The sequence below is a fragment of the Clarias gariepinus genome, chromosome 8 (genome assembly GCF_024256425.1).
Source record: "Clarias gariepinus isolate MV-2021 ecotype Netherlands chromosome 8, CGAR_prim_01v2, whole genome shotgun sequence".
NCBI lineage: Eukaryota > Metazoa > Chordata > Actinopteri > Siluriformes > Clariidae > Clarias > Clarias gariepinus.
Window position 1 is genome coordinate 12,106,496 of NC_071107.1, and position 17,927 is coordinate 12,124,422.

General features: G+C 35.9%; 1 protein-coding gene across 1 annotated transcript; it reads right to left on the bottom strand.

Annotated features, from left to right (window-relative positions):
* Positions 1-510: 510 nt before the first annotated feature.
* Positions 511-17,012, bottom strand: vwa11 (von Willebrand factor A domain containing 11). Its single transcript, XM_053501786.1, has 17 exons — positions 16,943-17,012; positions 12,712-12,893; positions 12,336-12,614; positions 12,152-12,245; positions 10,822-10,950; positions 9,643-9,829; positions 9,362-9,531; positions 7,565-7,677; positions 7,331-7,447; positions 6,939-7,118; positions 5,850-5,982; positions 5,476-5,628; positions 4,486-4,578; positions 3,309-3,577; positions 3,078-3,211; positions 2,826-2,985; positions 511-1,063 (listed from the first exon to the last, which is right to left on the bottom strand). Exons 2-17 carry the CDS (start codon positions 12,886-12,888, stop codon positions 674-676), a joined length of 2,778 nt encoding a protein of 925 aa, XP_053357761.1. The 5' UTR covers positions 12,889-12,893; positions 16,943-17,012; the 3' UTR covers positions 511-673.
* Positions 17,013-17,927: the final 915 nt, after the last annotated feature.

Genomic DNA, 17,927 nt, shown 5'->3' on the forward strand with positions numbered 1-17,927 from the left:
TCTTTATATTTTTCTATTAATTATTTTTATGTATTTATTTTTTTGGGCTGTAAAATGAATAATTTGAGTTTTCATTCATTCTTACGAAAAAAAATTCTCTTTGATTTATGAGTGTTTTGAAATACGAGCCTGCTTCTGGAACTAATTATGTTTGTAATCCAAGGTTCCACTATAAATGGAGAATGAATAATGCATATTCATGCAAACAGACCCCAACTCTTTTTAATACTTTATGATCCTCCTGGTGGCTGGTGTGTGTAGTGTTGATGATCTAAGAAAATTATTAAATACACCTTTGCTCCAAAAAAAAACACTTTTATTTCAACATGGTAACTCTGAGTTGACATTAGATCATAAAAAGTAAGTGCCTTAAAAATTTACACATATGTTTTGTAAGTGTGAGTTAAAATTAGGAGCTTTAATTTTTATTTAAATAATAAAAATAGTTTTATCTATAATACATGTATAACTCGTTTGGGTGGATCATTTTACATCTTAAGTTAAAAAATGTTTTAAATATAAATGCACAGCACATCACTTTATTAAATGTAGCTGAATTAAAATACAATAATATTTGACGCTAAACACTGTGGTGTCATATTTATTGCATGAGAGAAAGGTTTATATGTGGTTGCACCGGGACTTTTTATTTATTTATTTATTTATTTATTTATTACAATAGAAGCTCAAGACGCGTTATGCTAAGGGATGAAACCAGCAGACAGAGCCACAGGGGCAGAGATAGACTGAGGGAAACTCCTCCATTCCTCTGGACAGTGTAGGTGCATCTCCCTACATTTCCCTGCTTATCAACAGCCGTCACAACTACATCACGTGAGCAGCAGGTGGCGTTGTAGTAACCCATGAGTACAGTTATACCCCCATCCACCACAGTTTCATATGAGAAGTTGCCACTGCCTTTCTGGGTGGAGACAAAATCGATGCCAGAACCGTTGCCGTCTGTGATGTTGACAAACATCTCCCAGTTTGCCTGAGAGCAGTCGAATGGACAGATGGGACTTGCAGCAACAATCTCACACTTTGGAGGGGTAAAGTCAGTCACCTGAACAAAGAAAGAAAAAATTGATTAATTACCAACTAAAGAATAGTGAATTGTGCATACTGTATACTGTACATATGTTCACTAGAAGTGGATGATGCAGTGGGACTTTATATATAAAAATGTTTTTTTTTTTTTTTAATGGCAGTAATTAGTGATATATAGTTCATTTAAAATAAATCCAAATGTTGCCGAAATGTTTTCTCAATATTTACCCTATATAACAACTGATTATTCCTCTTTTTTTATTCCCCTTTTTTTTTTGCAGTTACAAGGGGTGTTCAAGTCAAACAGGGACTTTTGATTGTGCAGAATATTAGAACACAGTTGTGAGAGTAAAAACTCTCTTTATTTCTCTATATAATCCCTGCTACACTAAGGTATTAATCCCTGCTACATTAAGGCTGGTGCTTAGATACCATCAAGGTAGAAAGTACACCGGAGCCATGATTGGACTGCCTGCTTCGCCTCAAAAACGCTGGCCTCCTAGGAACTACAAAAAAGTGAAAATCACTTGGAGTGAGGTAAGGATTGCACGGGGATGTGACTATACCTTCCCCTGTAATGTGCAAGTGATTGTGTCTATAGTCAGAGGTGGAAAGTAACAAATTACATTTACTAGTAGTTTTTTTTTGTGTACTTCTACTTTTTAAAGTACTTTTTAAAATCTGTAATTTTACTTTTATAAAAATCTGTAATTTTACTTTAACCAAAACATACTATTAGTATGTTTTGTTTAAAGTATTGTACTTCACTACATTTTAAGTCATATTCGCTACTGAGTAAAAAATAAATGACTAAAAATAAAAAATTGTATTAAAAAATAATGCAACGGGGAAGGAAAAAAATTTCACCCTGGAAACCACTGCACTGATTGATTGATGGGTGGGGAGAACAAACGCGCTAAATTCACAAGAACGATGGATATGGACAAAACATGCCAGTGATGCAGGCCAAGCTGAAAGCGAAATCGCGTCAAATGCTTATGTAAACCCCAAAGTGGTTGCTTATATTTAAGCAGCCACTTTGATTTTAAGCACAAAGCAAAGGTGTTCCTTCAACTAAAAACAACTAGTTGGAGATTTATATCCGCTTGTCTTTTTTGAACTACACTAGAATCCCCATCCCACTCCCGCTGTTAAAAAAAGTAATTCAGTAAAAAGTGGAAAGTGAATTACTCTTTCCACCTCTGTCTATAGTTCTGACAGACAGATGTGTCTCTTCTGCTGGCGTATACATCATTTTTTAAGATCAGGCGTTCCACATTCTGAATGTTCCTCATCATTACGGATGTATAGCCTTCTTTAAAATGTTTTGCATCCTTTAAATTGTTTTACCGCTGCTAAGAGTCTCATCACCATACTTTTTTTTGTTGGTTTTGGTTTTATGCCTTCATTCATGAGAAATTTCACCACCGTTAGACTTGAGCGCGCCTTGAATAAGGTTGGACTTGCAAGGTATTAGATAATATTTGCATTTACATTTACGAGTAATTTAATTTACATTTTGTCCACTTTTAATACTTCCCTATCACTATTCGCACCTTTTCTTCATTAAAATATATTAACAGTGAAACAACATCTGTGAAAGCTAACACGTCAACTGCCTTGTGGCTACAAAGGGTCATTGTTTTCTTCTTTATTTTGTCATTAAGTTATACAAATATCTGCATTTGACTATATATTGTTGGAAGATTTTTCTTTATCAATTCACTACAGGCCCTTCAAAATCTTAGTAACTATGACAACAAATAAAAATGAGTTACCTCAGCAAGGACAGGAAGGCGGATCACAGCATAGTTAGAATCAGCACCTCCGGGCCCTTCAGCCAAAATAGTTAGAGTGACATCACTTCCTGATGCAGTGCTTACAGGGGATTTGACAGTCACTGAGGCTGTAGCATTGCCCCCTGTGATCACGGTAAGGCTGAGATAACACAAAATATATTATGACTTCCTGGAGATTTGATGATGAGACATTAGAACAATATACATTTTTAAATGAGCTGTTATATTTACCTGCCATCATATGTCAGAGGAAAATTTTTGTCATTTTTAGCAGTGATTTTAAAGGCTCCACCGGTTCCATTAGTAGATACAGTATAAGATACTTTAAAATCTTTCCCTGGCACCATTGCACCATCTGCTATGGCCTACAGAGAACAGGGAAATAAAATATACTTGTTGAGACAAAGGACAAACTTCTTCTTTCAAAATTTAATGCAAAATGAGAGGAGACTTTGACAAGACCTTGACAATGACATAAGACAGCGACATCTGTGTGGTGGTCTGCCTTTGGAAGTCACTTGAGGTGGTCGTATCTTTTCCTTTCATCATAACCACAAATTCTCCGTCTGGAACTCGATCCATAGTAACCAGATAGTTCCCACCACTCATTTCTTCGATGGTTCCATACACCACATTATCATTTGAAACGTCCACTAGGGTAACTTCTTGTAGTTTCAGAGCCGCAGCACCCTTCTGTCCAGTTACTGTCATTAACAGCTTAGCAGGTAAGCCTAAAGTACCAAATACAGGACAGGCATAGTGAATAGAGAGTAAAATATTACTCTCACTCGTTTTTCTCTATATCACTCATGCTGTATAGAGGTCACAGAAAGCCTGGAGCCTATCCCAGGGAAAATCGGAGCATGAGGTGGGGTACACCATGAATGCGGTGCCAATCCATGGCAGGACACACAATCACCCACATACAGACACTTTCTTGCACAAACTACTGGAAATTTGCAAATGCCAAATAGCCTACTCCCAATTTCTTTAAACTGTGGGAGTAAACCAGAACACCTAGAGGAAACTCAGCAAGCACGAAGAGAATATGCCAACTCCATGCAGACAGGCCCAAAGGCAGGACTTGAACCCTCAACCGTGGAGGTGTAAGGCCAAGTGTCTAATTATTATTATTATTATTATTATTATTATTATTATTATTATTATATACATACATTAAATGAATGAGTGTTTCTTTATCAATCACACAAAAATAGTTTGTATAAGCTAGGGATGCTTGACTAAAATTTGGAAAGGTCTATTTATATAAATTGGTTGTTTACAAAGGTCAGGATAAGCATCTTTTAATAATGTTCTTAAATTATAGTCTTTAATGAATGTTTCAGTATCCTGTTTGATCATAAGCTCTTTATATTGTATTTGTGGCGTGTCTATATAGGTGTCCTTCAGGTCCTCTGATTCCCTCCCACCTCCCAAAATTATAGCAGAAGAATCATGTGCTAAAAATTCAGAAATTGTGTGTGCTTTTGTACAGTATATAAATAATTGCAATTTAGACAATTATCGTGCATTTGCTTTTAATCAGTTGGTAAATGGTTCTACGGCATTTCCTTTTATGCTTGGTTAAGTTGGATAAAAAGAATCGTAGTGTAAAATGGAATGTAATGACTATTCCAACCTTTTGGTGGTTGACCATCAATGACAGAAACTCCTGGGTGGATTCCAGCAAATTCCTCCACGAAGTTGTAAATGAAAGTTATTGGACTTTGACCTAAAACAAACAAATAAACAGTGCTTTATATGCAGACTAATAGACAATATATATAAAACTCTCTCTCTCTCTCTCTCTCTCTGTATATATATATATATATATATATATATATATATATATATATATATATACTCAAAGTGATTTCTGCAGGAAATTATATGTACCTTAGCTTCCAATTATTATTCGCTGGAGCATTATTGAAAAGCAATAAAAAGTTATTTATCAAGTTATTGCAGGGTTCTCCCTTAGAAATTTGACACATTGTCAGAGGCGAGGCAGACTACTGCTCGGGGCCGCAGTCAGGTAGGGGGCCCCTGAAGGCTGACCAACTTATTTATTATTTATAAGATAATGTTAATGAATGCTGGTTGTCTGTGGTTAGACAGACTCTCAGCAAAGTTTTCCTAGGGTGCTACAGGCTCTAAAATGGCCTCTGCAAATTATGACACTGTTTAACAATAATGATGTTATATCATCTAATTGTGCAGCCCTTCCTTTTTTTCACCTGGTGGAAACATTCTCAGATTAGTACTGCTTCATTTTGAAGTCCAGTATTGGCTGGAGTATAAAGCTCACCAGAATTCCCAAAAGTCACATCTCTAGCATTTGCTGGAGAGTGTTTTGGCTAAAAACCTCCTAATTTGGCACTCCCAATTTCCTCACTCGCTATTGGCAAACATATAAGTTTTTCTTGTTTACCTGTTACTAAGTCCTTTACATAAACCTACATGTATTAAAACATTTTCACAGATGTGATTCCGTCAAATATTGCAAGACACACTCTGTTTTCATAAATGTCTTTTCCTGCTGGAAACCAGCACACAGAATTGCAGCGAAGCAGTAAGATTGCAACATTCAATATGAAAAAAGTGTACAAAAGTGAACAAACTAGCTCACCTGTCACTTTCAGATTGTAAGCCTCTGTGGATTCCATGTTGATGCTCCACATGCCAGGTTCATTTAAACTGTCTAATCGAAGCCGCTGCAGGTTCCCCACAGTCTGAATGGTAGCTAGAGGCCCATTATTTGCCGTGTTGGACTGAGACACACCTGATGTTAATGTCAGGACAATGTTATTTTGGTGAGGTATTTGAAACCTCTCAGCCTCAAAAGATTTTCCAATTACTGTATGCTGTATGGAATATTTCATTATTTACAAAGCATTTATGTGGTTTTGCCATTTTGCCATTATTGTACTGTAAATGTGATTATAATATAGTTACTGTAAGACACAACGGTGCAATACAATTCCAGTGCTAAGTTGGCCTCACCTGATGGACTGCGCAGAGTGAACTTGAGGTTATTTCCTGTCACATAGACAGTAATATTGGACAACGATGCATCTAACAGGAAGGTAATATTCTCCACACGACCTGGGGACCTGGCTCGCTGTAGGACCGTTACCTGAAATAGACAAGTAAACCCACCCAGCGGAAGGGCTCTTATACATAAAGTGTATCATCATAACGCTTATCAAAAAGGATAATAAAAGATCCATCTTTGGGTGAAGTAGCTTCATATGGGAACATTAGAGAAATCCAACCATACATTGAATGAAATGTTTTCAGGAGAAAAAAAACTAACAAACCTGTCCTTAATAAAACTAAACGTTTTCCATTTAAAATTTATATTTTTAGCTGATTGCAGTGTGTAGGAACCTTCAAACTCTTATCCATGACTTCCTGATTAAGTGGGGTACAAGTATGAAGTAACACATCATGGAAAAGAATAAAGAGTCTCATTGAGGCCTTTGGCTTACTGCTGAGGAAGGTCCTGTCTGGTCTATGTGGTGACTCGGGATGAGTGCAGTATGACCACAAATCAATCCCTGATATAACTATCTGATATCAGAAAATTGAGGATGGGCTCCCTGTTGAGTCTGGTTGCTTCCAATTGTCATCTCATGAAGTTTTTTTTTGCCACAGTCACCCGGTGAAGGTTGAATAATTTGTGACACATCTTTTTTGGAGAAAAATAATTATTTATTGGTAAGGGATTTGCTTTTCTCTTTCAGTCAATGTGATTTAACAGATTTTAAAAGATGGATTTAACATAATTCATTGTTTTTTTAGTGTAAAATGAAGCGACATCACCAAAAGGTGGATTTTTCTTTACTGTGAAGATTCTTTTCTAATCTTTATAATGAGAGCCAATAACTGTAGAGGGCACTGTAAACATATAAAAATCTCAAAACCAATTGAAGGCATACAAGACTATAAAAAATTAGTTTCCAAGTATGTTTACAATGCGTAAGCATATTTGGAAACTAATTTTTTACAGAAATTTTTTTTTATATTTATTATACATAAATTCCGACATCCATTTCAACATAAATTTGATTTTTTTTTATTTTTTTTTACCAAAGCAGATGTAGAGGTGTCTAAGATGATTTCAGTAGCACTGGGCAGCTGAGCTTTAGTGACCTCAATAGCTTGACCTCCTGACGCCAAAGCAAAGTCATAATAAACCTGAAAACCTGTGGGTGCCGAAGCACGTACAGATCTTGCTGATCTTGACTTTTTTGTCATAAAGAAGGAGACCTAAGTGTAAAAGAGAGAAAAAGTAGAATGACAATAGTTATTATAGCAGTCGTAGTAGTTAAAAAGATGCAGCATAATACAAGTGGTACTAACAATTAACATTCTTACAATCATACAATCTAACATTTTATAATATTCCTACAAAAACACTTTATAATTGACCCAAAATATTATTTTTTTATTATATGAATTCCAAAGACTGGAGTGTTTACTGTGGACTTGGTGCTGCGGATGAGTGCACTGATGGTGGAATATAAGTGCATGTCTTTTGCAGTGGCATCAGTAAAAACAAAAATTTGAGAAGAGGGAGGACCTCCAGTCAGGGCCAGCTGAGAAACAGAAACACACATGCATAATTAGAAAGCAATGTAAACTCAATTGGGATTTGGTCTAGAGAGGTTCCAGTCTAGGTTGAGATTCTAGGTTGAAATGCAGGCAGAGTATACCTGGAGTCCTGACAAACACATTTCTGGTTCATCACCACCACCAGCGGCACCCAGTTTTGAAATCTCAGCCTTCATATCATCTGGGTTTGTTGTCTTTAGAAGTGGTCCAAAGCCTGGAAAAAATAAAAGAGAAACAAAAAATGCATTATAAAAGCTGCAAGTCTTCACCTCAATTTGTTTTCGTAATTACTGCTATGCACAGGTTCGAGGGTTCCCTGGCATCTTTTAAAATCTACTTAACCCAGCTCATAACTGATGAGGTGGCAGAGCAGTTAAGACTCTGGGCTACTTTTTAGAAGGTTGGCAGATCAATTTTCACCCCTAATAAGGGGTCACATTTGGGTCCTTTTGCAACGTTTTTTAGTTTTATAACTGTAACGGGATTAAACTTTGGATTAAAATCACTTGGATTAGCTCACAGTCAAAAGAGCTAATTAAGCGCTATCACACATATCATATCATATGATATTCAGTACAACAGCACAACCTTCAGCATGATATTGCTTTTATACAACAGTTCTACAAATGGCATTTATTATCAGAATAAACCATTAAGTTTGGTTAATAAAGGTAACCAAAGGTAAACTAAAGGTTTATTTTATATTTCCATTTATTATTATTATTATTATTATTATTGTAGCGTATTAACGCCGGAAAGGACGTTGGAGAGACGAATGAGCTTAATTGCTGCCCAATGCAATGGCTGAGAGTACTTTATTATGCACGCAGCATGTATAGCATGAGCAGCACATTCACACGAGAACCTACATCCAATTTAGCCTAAGCATGAACCTGAGCACATTCCACACGTCACACACACACACACACACAAACAGGGCCGAAGCCACTACCCCAAACACCCTTCCCCAACAGGGTGAACACAGAGAACCCCCCCGCAAGACATGCTGGTTGTCAGCCGCCGCCCCGCCCACGCCACATTATTATTATTATTATTATTATTATTATTATTTTAAATATCAGCCAATTCCTAGGATCCCAGGGTTGAATCTGAAATATCGTGTAGGGTGTACAATCCCTTGTTCCACACTAAGCAGCGCTCCTGATCAGGTGTAAGAGAAGGATTTGAGATTCATCTTTGTGTTTGACGCTAGTTAGCTATGTAGCTTGCATTAGCAGTAAAAGCATAAAACATGGACAGTTCAGACGTCATTCGGAACAACTTTGAAATGATTGCGAAGAAGACAGTGTAGTTTAAGATAACATAACATTATCAGATGTGTTTTCTTGCTAGAAGTGCTTCCATGTCTCAACACTTTCAACTACAGCAGACTGTACTGCCTCTCCTTAAATCGGTTTACACAGTCCAAACTAATTGTTGTAGAACATAATAGAAATATGAAGTCCATAAATCAGTACATGGTTATTCCAGTCCCCAGTATATTACAAATCATGATCATGGTTCTAAATGTTCTGCTTATGTCTGCAAGGGTTTCTTTCTTCCTCCCAAAACATAATGGAAAGTGGACAGGCTAATTTGCTTCATGTATAAATAGCATTTACTGTACTGTATGTGTTTGATGTGATAGACTGCTGTATTCCTGTATCATACACGGTGCTTTTAGGACAGGCTCTGGATTCACCATGTCTGTATTATTGAAAATGTATGAATTTAAAAAATAAAAGTGATTCTTATTAATTAAAGTTGGATCAGATGTGGCACGAGTACCTAAAACTGAACTTGAATTTGAGAGGTACTATGCAAAGATAATGATGTCATATTGATGAGAAAGAAAGAGTATGCAAATATGAAAAAGAGGAAAATACATATTTTCTTACTTGGATCGTTAAATGGAACCAATATGTATTCTGAAGGCTCATCCTGTGTCCCTTTTTTACTGTCAATGATCTCGTATGCAACTCTTTTAGCTTCTGCGATGTCATCAGACATGCTGCCTGTTGTGTCGATGACAAAACACAAGACAGCAGTACGATCAATACCCACCATCCTGAGACAGAAATAGAAGGGAGAAATAAAATAAAATATATATAGAAAGAGAACATGTTGAAAATGATATACACAATGTTTACATTCTCCAGGACTCAATTCTGTCTCCTACCTCAGAAAACTGTTATCACCAACGGCTCCACGAATATCTTCCAAGAGGTCAAGAGTGGCATCTGTTGCCAATGCGACTGCAGTGTCATGTAGAGCAGCATTGTGGGTCTTACGCTCATCTTTGCTGATCCCACCACGAGGCGTTTGGGTACTGCTCAGGTCACCAGCTCCACCATGGCTGCATTTACCTAAAAAAAAAAATACAAAAAAATTCTTAATGAAACTGAATATGATCATATTAATTTATATCTAAATATAATTTCTAGTTGAAGGTGCTGTTTGTAATGTTTATACAGCTCTAGGCCTATAAAACAATAGCAGTGTCAATTTAGGGAAACTGTGATTACTATCATTTTCTTCCTCTTGATCTGAATAGTCTCTTTCATTAGTTTTCTACTAGCCCAGAAATTGGTTATTTTTTTCTTTAGAAAAATCAATAATATACAAGTTGCATTCAAGCCAAACTGAGACTTGCAATGAATTTTCTTGTGAACAAAGGCATAAAACATTTACATTTACAGAAGACGTCAAGAATAGTACAGTAACACTCAGCGGAAGTAACACATTTAAATAGTGCCAAGGCAGTGACTGATGATCTCGGTTGTGGTGGCTCGGATCCCAGGGTGGTCCCTTCCATGACCATTCAGCTAGTGGCATCCTTGATTATAGAAAATCGAGAGGTAATAGGTAATATGTCTCCAACTTGCAGAAGTGACACATCTGTCTCTACACACAATCACTCATGAACGCCACTTGTACATTACAGGAACTCGGCTGGGAGTTCCTGTTGCCACATCCCCCATACAGTCCTGACCTCACGCCAAGCCTTTTCCATATGTTTGAGCCATTAAAGGAGTTCCTGGGAGGCCAACTTTTCAGATATGAAGCAGGCAGTCATGGCTCCAGCATACTGAGAAAACGTACTACGATGCACTGGTAAAACACTGGGCTAAGTGCATTAGTGTAGCTGGGGAGTATGTAGAGAAATGAAGAGAGCTTTCATTCTCATGTACTCCCTGTATGCTGTTTTCGAAGAGCTGCTGTGGTCATATTGGAGCAACATGAGACTTTTGGGTGTTTTACTGTACTAGCAAGTGCAATTCACTTTACAGACTGCAGAGGACACTAAAATTGCAAGCTGCTTTGTTAAGTATGGAATCCTGCATATGATCATTTATACCAGTAGGTTTTGTCGGAGAAAACATGTTCACATATCCTGATGTCAGCTTCTTCTCTTTTATAATGGAGGGCAGCAGGGGGTTTGCACAAGTACCACTAGCACAGTCATTACAGGTTGGCGTGGCCTTATCTACAAACACACACACACACACAACAGTTAGTTTAATGAATGTTAAAGTATTTTAAAATAACTGCTGTTGGTAAAAAAAAACAGTCAATAAGTAAAAAAAAAAAAAAAATATATATATATATATATATATATATATATATATATATATATATATCAAATGAGAAGATATAGAAGCAATACAAATAAGATACAATTAAATAAAATAAAATTTTAGTTTGTAATTCAAAAGTTTGTCCACCAACACTTACTAAAGTGCCACGGAAACTGGCAATTTACAGATTAGTTAAATCAGCTTGAGTTCGAGCAGAAAAAAAAACACTGGCTCTCCAGGCCTGTATTCATGCAACCCTTGATTCGATAAAAAGACATCTTATGAGGCTAATTGAGCTAAATGTAGTGTAGCCCCTGATCCAATATGCATTAATGGAGAGTGGGTGGAAGGGTCCCAACTTTCAAGTTCTTGGGTAGACATAACAGTGATGTTCGGTCCTGAACCACGAACACCACAGCATTGGTAAAGAATGGATTACACACGGGTGGACTCTATTTACTAATTGGGTGACTTCTAAAGGGAATCGGTTTCACTGGATTTTATTTAGAGGTATCGGTGTAAAGGGGGCTGAATACGAATGCATGCCACACCTTATAGATTTTCATTTGTAACAAAATTGTGAAAACCATCTATTATTTTCCTTCCACTACACAATTATGTGCCACTTTATGTTGGTATATTACATCAAATTCCAATAAAATATATTTATGTTTGTGGTTGCAGGGTCACAAAATGTGAAAATGTTGGTTATTGATATATTTCAATGTAAAGATTACAAGCTTGCTAGATCACACCATTTGTATGTGCAATATTTAATATCTCAGTTGAATAGTGATATCTAAGTATGCATTTTTTGATTTATATTCACCTTGTGAAGTGACACCTAATTTTTTTGTCTCTATCTATCTAGATTGTGTGCGATAAATTAGACTTTAGGAGATTTGGGATTATTTTAACTTATGTAGTGAAATGTCTGCTCGATGTTTGTTTTGTTATTTATTCACATACTAGTTGTTGATGCAAATGCTTTCATGAGCAGCGGTTTAATTTTAGTAGCAATTATTTTTTATTCAATTTTTATTTAACTCATTTAAACAACTTATTTGCTACAAGACATCGCAGTTGAAAATGGTGTAATGCAACATTTACCTGCAACATTGTCGATGGTTAGATGTGGAAAAATGAGGTTGATATATATGTTCTTGTTACCCAACTCCACCCAATTACTGTGGCTGTAAAAATCCTGAAATACATATACGTATATACATTCAAAAAAGCAAAGACACACTTTATTTACTGTGCTTAATGAACTGTTTATCATTGGGATTCTCACCTGTAGTATGTGTAAGACTCTTCCTAGCATTTCTCGAGCAGCTTGTAAGTTGTTGTTACGAATGCTGGCTTTGATTGAACTGATTCCCCGAGTGATCAGAAAATGTCCCTGGTTAAAAGTCTCACTGTGGAAATGATAATCATCATTGTACATATAGTCACGGTCCATTAGTGCATTCATCATGTAAATCTGATTCAGAGCTTCATGGAACTTGTTTGCTGACACCTGACCAGATTTTGTACCCAAACATGCACGCAGCAGTTCTTCTGCAGAGGAACCCTATGACACAAAGAAAAAGAGAAAAGGAGATGAAAAGACTCACTCACTCAAAATAGTTAATATAAATAGAATTAAATCTGGTCAAAACCATACTTACTGTTGGATTGAATGGTCGTCCGTCTGACTCAGCCACCGCTTTACATACTTCAGAGATCTTTTTCATCACAGCATTGCCAGTGATGGTCACATGTGTGTTACCATTGCCTATTGGCACAAATGACTCCACAGCAGGCAGTACCAGTAACACCAGCTGGGTAATGATGATAAATCTCATCTTAGCTATAATAAAGCATAGCACGGTATGTTAGTTTTCATTATCAAATTTCTGCTTAACTCTGGTTTATTTTTCCAATATTTAAATGGAATCCAAAGAAAACATGGTCAAATCCTTCAGGTTTCAGTAGAAGTCAAAAGTTTAGATGCAGATTTTTTGTGATTTCCGAGACTGGTAACTCTACAGCAGAGGTAAGTTTTGGGCTTGGTTTCCAGGGATTGTCTTTATGAAAGCCAGTTTCAACATGGTGCTTGATTTTTTTTTGTTTTGCAAATGCACATGACAATACTGTTCTTGCAAGAACTGTTCCAGAACAGTTTACCATCATGTCTTAATAACAACTGACTGTTGCGTTTTTTGTTCTTGTTACTTAATTACCTAATGTCATAATGTCATGTTATTTCGTAGTTATCAAGTAATGTTCAGGAATGTAGAAACCACATCACTAAGGAACAAAACATTAGAATTAGAAGGTCTGTCCAAAACTTTGACTGATAAATTCACCAGGAAATTTAAGGTCAAATACCTATTACCACAGCAACATTCTTTACGGAATAATAATTGATTTAGTAGTAACTTATACAGTACAGTGATGTGTATGGTTGATGTCAGAAACACATAAATGTTTTTTTATGTGATTAAGTGTTTATTTAAGAAGACATCTTTATTATAAATTATATCTCAGTCAGAGATAAAGCTGCAACTCTGGGTTTTCCACTAGTCCACAAGCCTTCTGTATGAAGGGTTTTGCAATTCCTAGGTGACCTAACAAGCTGAATTTTTCTGTCTTATAAACATAAAAAGAAAAAATAAAGAAGTTGGTCAGGGAATTACTGATTATAGCTGTAATATTGTGAATAACATTAGGAAGTTACTTGTCTCATGGACTTTCCCCAACAATAAAACCATAACTATACAGGCTCAAGGTTACCACCAATGGAGATTTTTCACAGAAGCCAGCAGAAGACAGACTTCCTTTTTTTACAGACTGTACTTTTCATTAAAAAAAACACATTATTTAACAGTTTTGTTTTGCTTAGTTTTGCTTTTGCTTCCTTGTTTCACAATGAGTATGAGCTCTGTACCGAAAGTATGCAAGCACAGGCATGACTTTTTTTTAATTAATTGACATAGATCACCTACAGTAAATTGCACATGCTGCTGGTAAAGTAACTCCTCCTCACTGGAGATGTAAGAGTGTTTCTATTACAAAAGATATATTTGCGCCATCATTGAACACATCTCTTAAATCCTCTTTAAAAGTCCTTTGTGTCGCAGTCATTGGCTTTTCACTGCATAGTTCAATGCTGGTTTCCCTTTTTTAAGCTTCTTCATCCATACAATATGTGCACATTGCTCTTTATCTCTGTACACATTCGTTAGTGCAATGGGAGTCCATCAACTGCAACAAAGGATTTCAACAGAGTTGGTTTCAGTGATGGCGCAAATTCATTTCTTGTGATGGGCACATTCTTACAACTCTTGTGAGGAAAAGTTACTCTACCAACATGTGCAATTTGAACAGCCGATGTTAGTTAAGGTATAGCACTTATATTTTGCGATGATTAAAACAGCGCATCTGTAAAGAATACATGGTGAATGCGTACTAAAATAGGCAACTAATGTCATGTCCGATGGACAGCCTGGCTGGGTTGGCTTCCCTTGGTGAAAACAACATTGAAGGATTAACCATTAAGTTGACCATGGAAAGCATGACCATGCAAATGGAAACCAGTTGATCATTGGCTTCACAACATTGAAATCATAATTTTATCTACATCAGCCTTAGCCATTTTGGATTGATATACTGTAGCTTTATGGTGTTTGTTTTGAGCAACATCAGAAAGTACAGTAAAAAAGAAGGTCAAGCCCAAAACAAGAGCTGCATATGGAGAGGAAAAATAGAGCGATTTGGATTTAAGCGAGAAAAAAACAATGTCCACACTGAGTGGCTAGCTTTCAGAACTAAACTTTAGTGGATATTGTGATGACTATAACTTCTCTCTCACTCACTCATCTTCCATACTGCTTTAGCTTGTGAAAAGAGTCACAGGGGTGAATTTGTGCACACACGCACTCACACACTCATTCAAACACTATGTGAATTTGGGAATTGTCTTTGGATTGTGAGAGGAAACCGAGCACCCGGAGGGAATGCACCAAGCACAGGAAAAACATGCACAGCAGGAATCTGACCCTCGACCCTGGAGGTGCAAGGCAACAGTGATAACCACTAAGCCTGCCAAGCCACCCACTATGACTTCTTGTACTACTTATTCTGCATTGCTTGCCAGGATTTAGCTGCATATGTTACCTTATTGTATTGTCCATTTTAGATAGATAGATAGATATGTTGATCGATAGATAGATACATAGATAGATAGATACTTTATTTCTTTATTTATCCCGAAGGAAATTCCTGAATTTTTGTGGTTGTTCGCACAAAAAATAAGAACCACATAGATAATAAACATATGGCCATGACTTGTACTTGTAGCTACTGATTATTTTTTGAAAAGTAATTTAAACCTCTTTTTGAGATTGAGTGTGTAATAAATGCTTGTGTTATTCATTATTGAATCTATACTGCGCATTAAGTGGCTAGTCATGCATTTAAGTGGTTATTGGAGTATATACGTTAATAAGTTTTAGCTAGAGAGAGAGAGAGTGTGTGTGTGTATTGATAAACGAAAGTGTTGGGCGGAATGTGTACGCATACTGTACATTCACACATGTGACATGTGTAGCTGCAGGGGTCATATAACAGGCATCTGTGTTCGTTGACACACAACAAGGACACACACACACATACTATAAAGATGGAAGAAATTTGTCAGAAAGTGCGGTAACGTTTGTGAATGACGCGATACATTCCCCAAAATGTCCTTGTCAACCATAAATAATTTAAAGTTCAAAACAACCAGAGCTCTATTTTGCATGCAAATGGAAGTATATTTCTCCTCCACAATATGAGTATTGTTCGTGAGGCAGACAGTTCTCATGAAAATTTGCAGATTTTGACAGCATTTTGGAGTTAGACACTTAAACACGACCTACTGTACATACTAACAAAATATTTAAAATGTCAGCCCGAAGAAAATCTTTTGCCTCATTATGTTGAGAAAAATTATATAAATTTTTCTTATTGCTTATGTAAGTGTTATGTAAGCATACTGCACTCATGTTTACTCAGTGTGCTGCTGAGTGCATGGATTTGGGGTGCAGATAAACCACAAGTTGAAGGGTAGGTTGTCCACATCCTGTTTCGAGCTTCCTGTCTTTTTTGACCAGCTGTTTTTCATTTTGCTTAAAATTCTTTCCATCACATAGACTCGTTTAGCTTAGCATACCCCTTCTCTGACTGTATACATTTCCAATAAGATCCTAAGATCCCTCATTATCTCTGTCAACAAGACAAGACTAGTCTGCACAGGGAGGCTGTATTATTCACAGTTTCTGAGAAATGTCTGAGAAAATTCCTCCTCCACCACTGAAAAAAATAAAACCCTGGAATGGACCGACTCTCCTATGAACAGAGTGAAACCACTAAAATAGTTTTGAGGGATTGAGTATGAACAAAATAACTGCGCAGTGCTAAAATGGAAAAAATGCAGCTAATTTAAGTGTCATGAATCTGTTACACTTTACACTTAGTAATATGTATAGAATGTTAAAGCATATTCCACATTATCTGTAGTTTATATTTGCTTACATATTTACCAGCATGTTTTAATTTGAAAACTATCCTTAATACTCCATGTCAAAGTTGCATGCATTTGTGTCAGAGAACAAAAAAACATGTGTACCTCTTTAAGCTCATTAATGACTAAAACCTGTAAATAATACTTTTTACTAATACAGCATATGTATTTTTTCTTTTCTTTGATGCCTGATGTCTAAATGCAATTTCTTAGTACAGATCTTTATAGTTACATTTACAGGTTAGTAACATTAGATTATTATCTAGTCTAGCAGTCAAAGAGGCATACATTCAGACTTAGATAATACACTCTAAGCAGTGTTACAGGAAATCCTCATATGTAGTTTTTCATACCTTCACAGATCCCACACTGGCTCTGTCGTTCCTTCTTGATCACTTGGGTTGCTGAGATAACTTATGCAAGAATGTGACCTCCCCTCCATATATAGATGTTGCAATTCAGGGTGTGGCAAGTTTCTGCCCAATAATAAATAATTATGAGAGTTAGAGGAATGCTAATTCGATGTTGCAATAATAATAATAATTATTATTATAATTATAATAATAATTATAATAATAATAATAATTATTATTATTATTATTATTATAATAATCAGTACAATATGTATAATAATAATAATAATAATAATAATAATAATAATAATAATAATCAGTACAATATGTACAAAAGAATGGGCAACACCATGATTGTGACATTACCTTGGGATGGTTGGGCATTCTCAACTGCCACAATGATATTGTAAATAACACAATAATTACACACTGTAATTTAACAGAATTACATTTTTATTCTTTGCAAAAAAAGTCAAATGAAACAGTTATTTTTCCTAAAAAATTTTCTTTTTTTAAAAAAAAGTAGAATTAATGTTTTTAGCTATGTTTTTATTTGTAGCTTTAAGTACATCTAGCTACTTTAACAAAACAAGAAACCTTTATTGGTTAAATATACATTACAGTACCATGTAAATTAGTTTCTCATATTTTGATAGCTTGCCAAAGCACAGGGCCCAATTTGCTCAAGAGCCCAACAGAGACATTTTGGCAGTTGGAATGAAACTTCCATTCAATGGCACAGAGCCTTTAACCACTCAGCCACCACTCAGTATTACTGTTTCACTGGTTAAAAAGGTAATTTGGAACTTTTTAAAACAAACAAAGTGAACTGGCTACTAAAAAAATATGGTACTCTTTTTATTAGTATGTCATGCATATACTCATCACATTTACAGTATCATTAAAATACGGCAATATTTTGTTATTGCCATTTTTACTCTCATCAGAACTTTGAACTCAACTGCCACAATGATATTTTAAATAA

What these genes read in the sequence shown, in the direction of transcription:
- vwa11 (XM_053501786.1), bottom strand. Translation starts at nt 12,888, where the DNA reads ATGAGATTTATCATCATTACCCAGCTGGTGTTACTGGTACTGCCTGCT. An exon ending in GGTTCCATTTAACGATCCAA is followed by an intron (nt 7,678 to 9,361) that starts GTAAGAAAATAT and finishes TATTTTTTCCAG; the next exon opens with GCTTTGGACCACTTCTAAAG. An exon ending in TTACAATCTGAAAGTGACAG is followed by an intron (nt 4,579 to 5,475) that starts GTGAGCTAGTTT and finishes TGTTTGTTTTAG; the next exon opens with GTCAAAGTCCAATAACTTTC.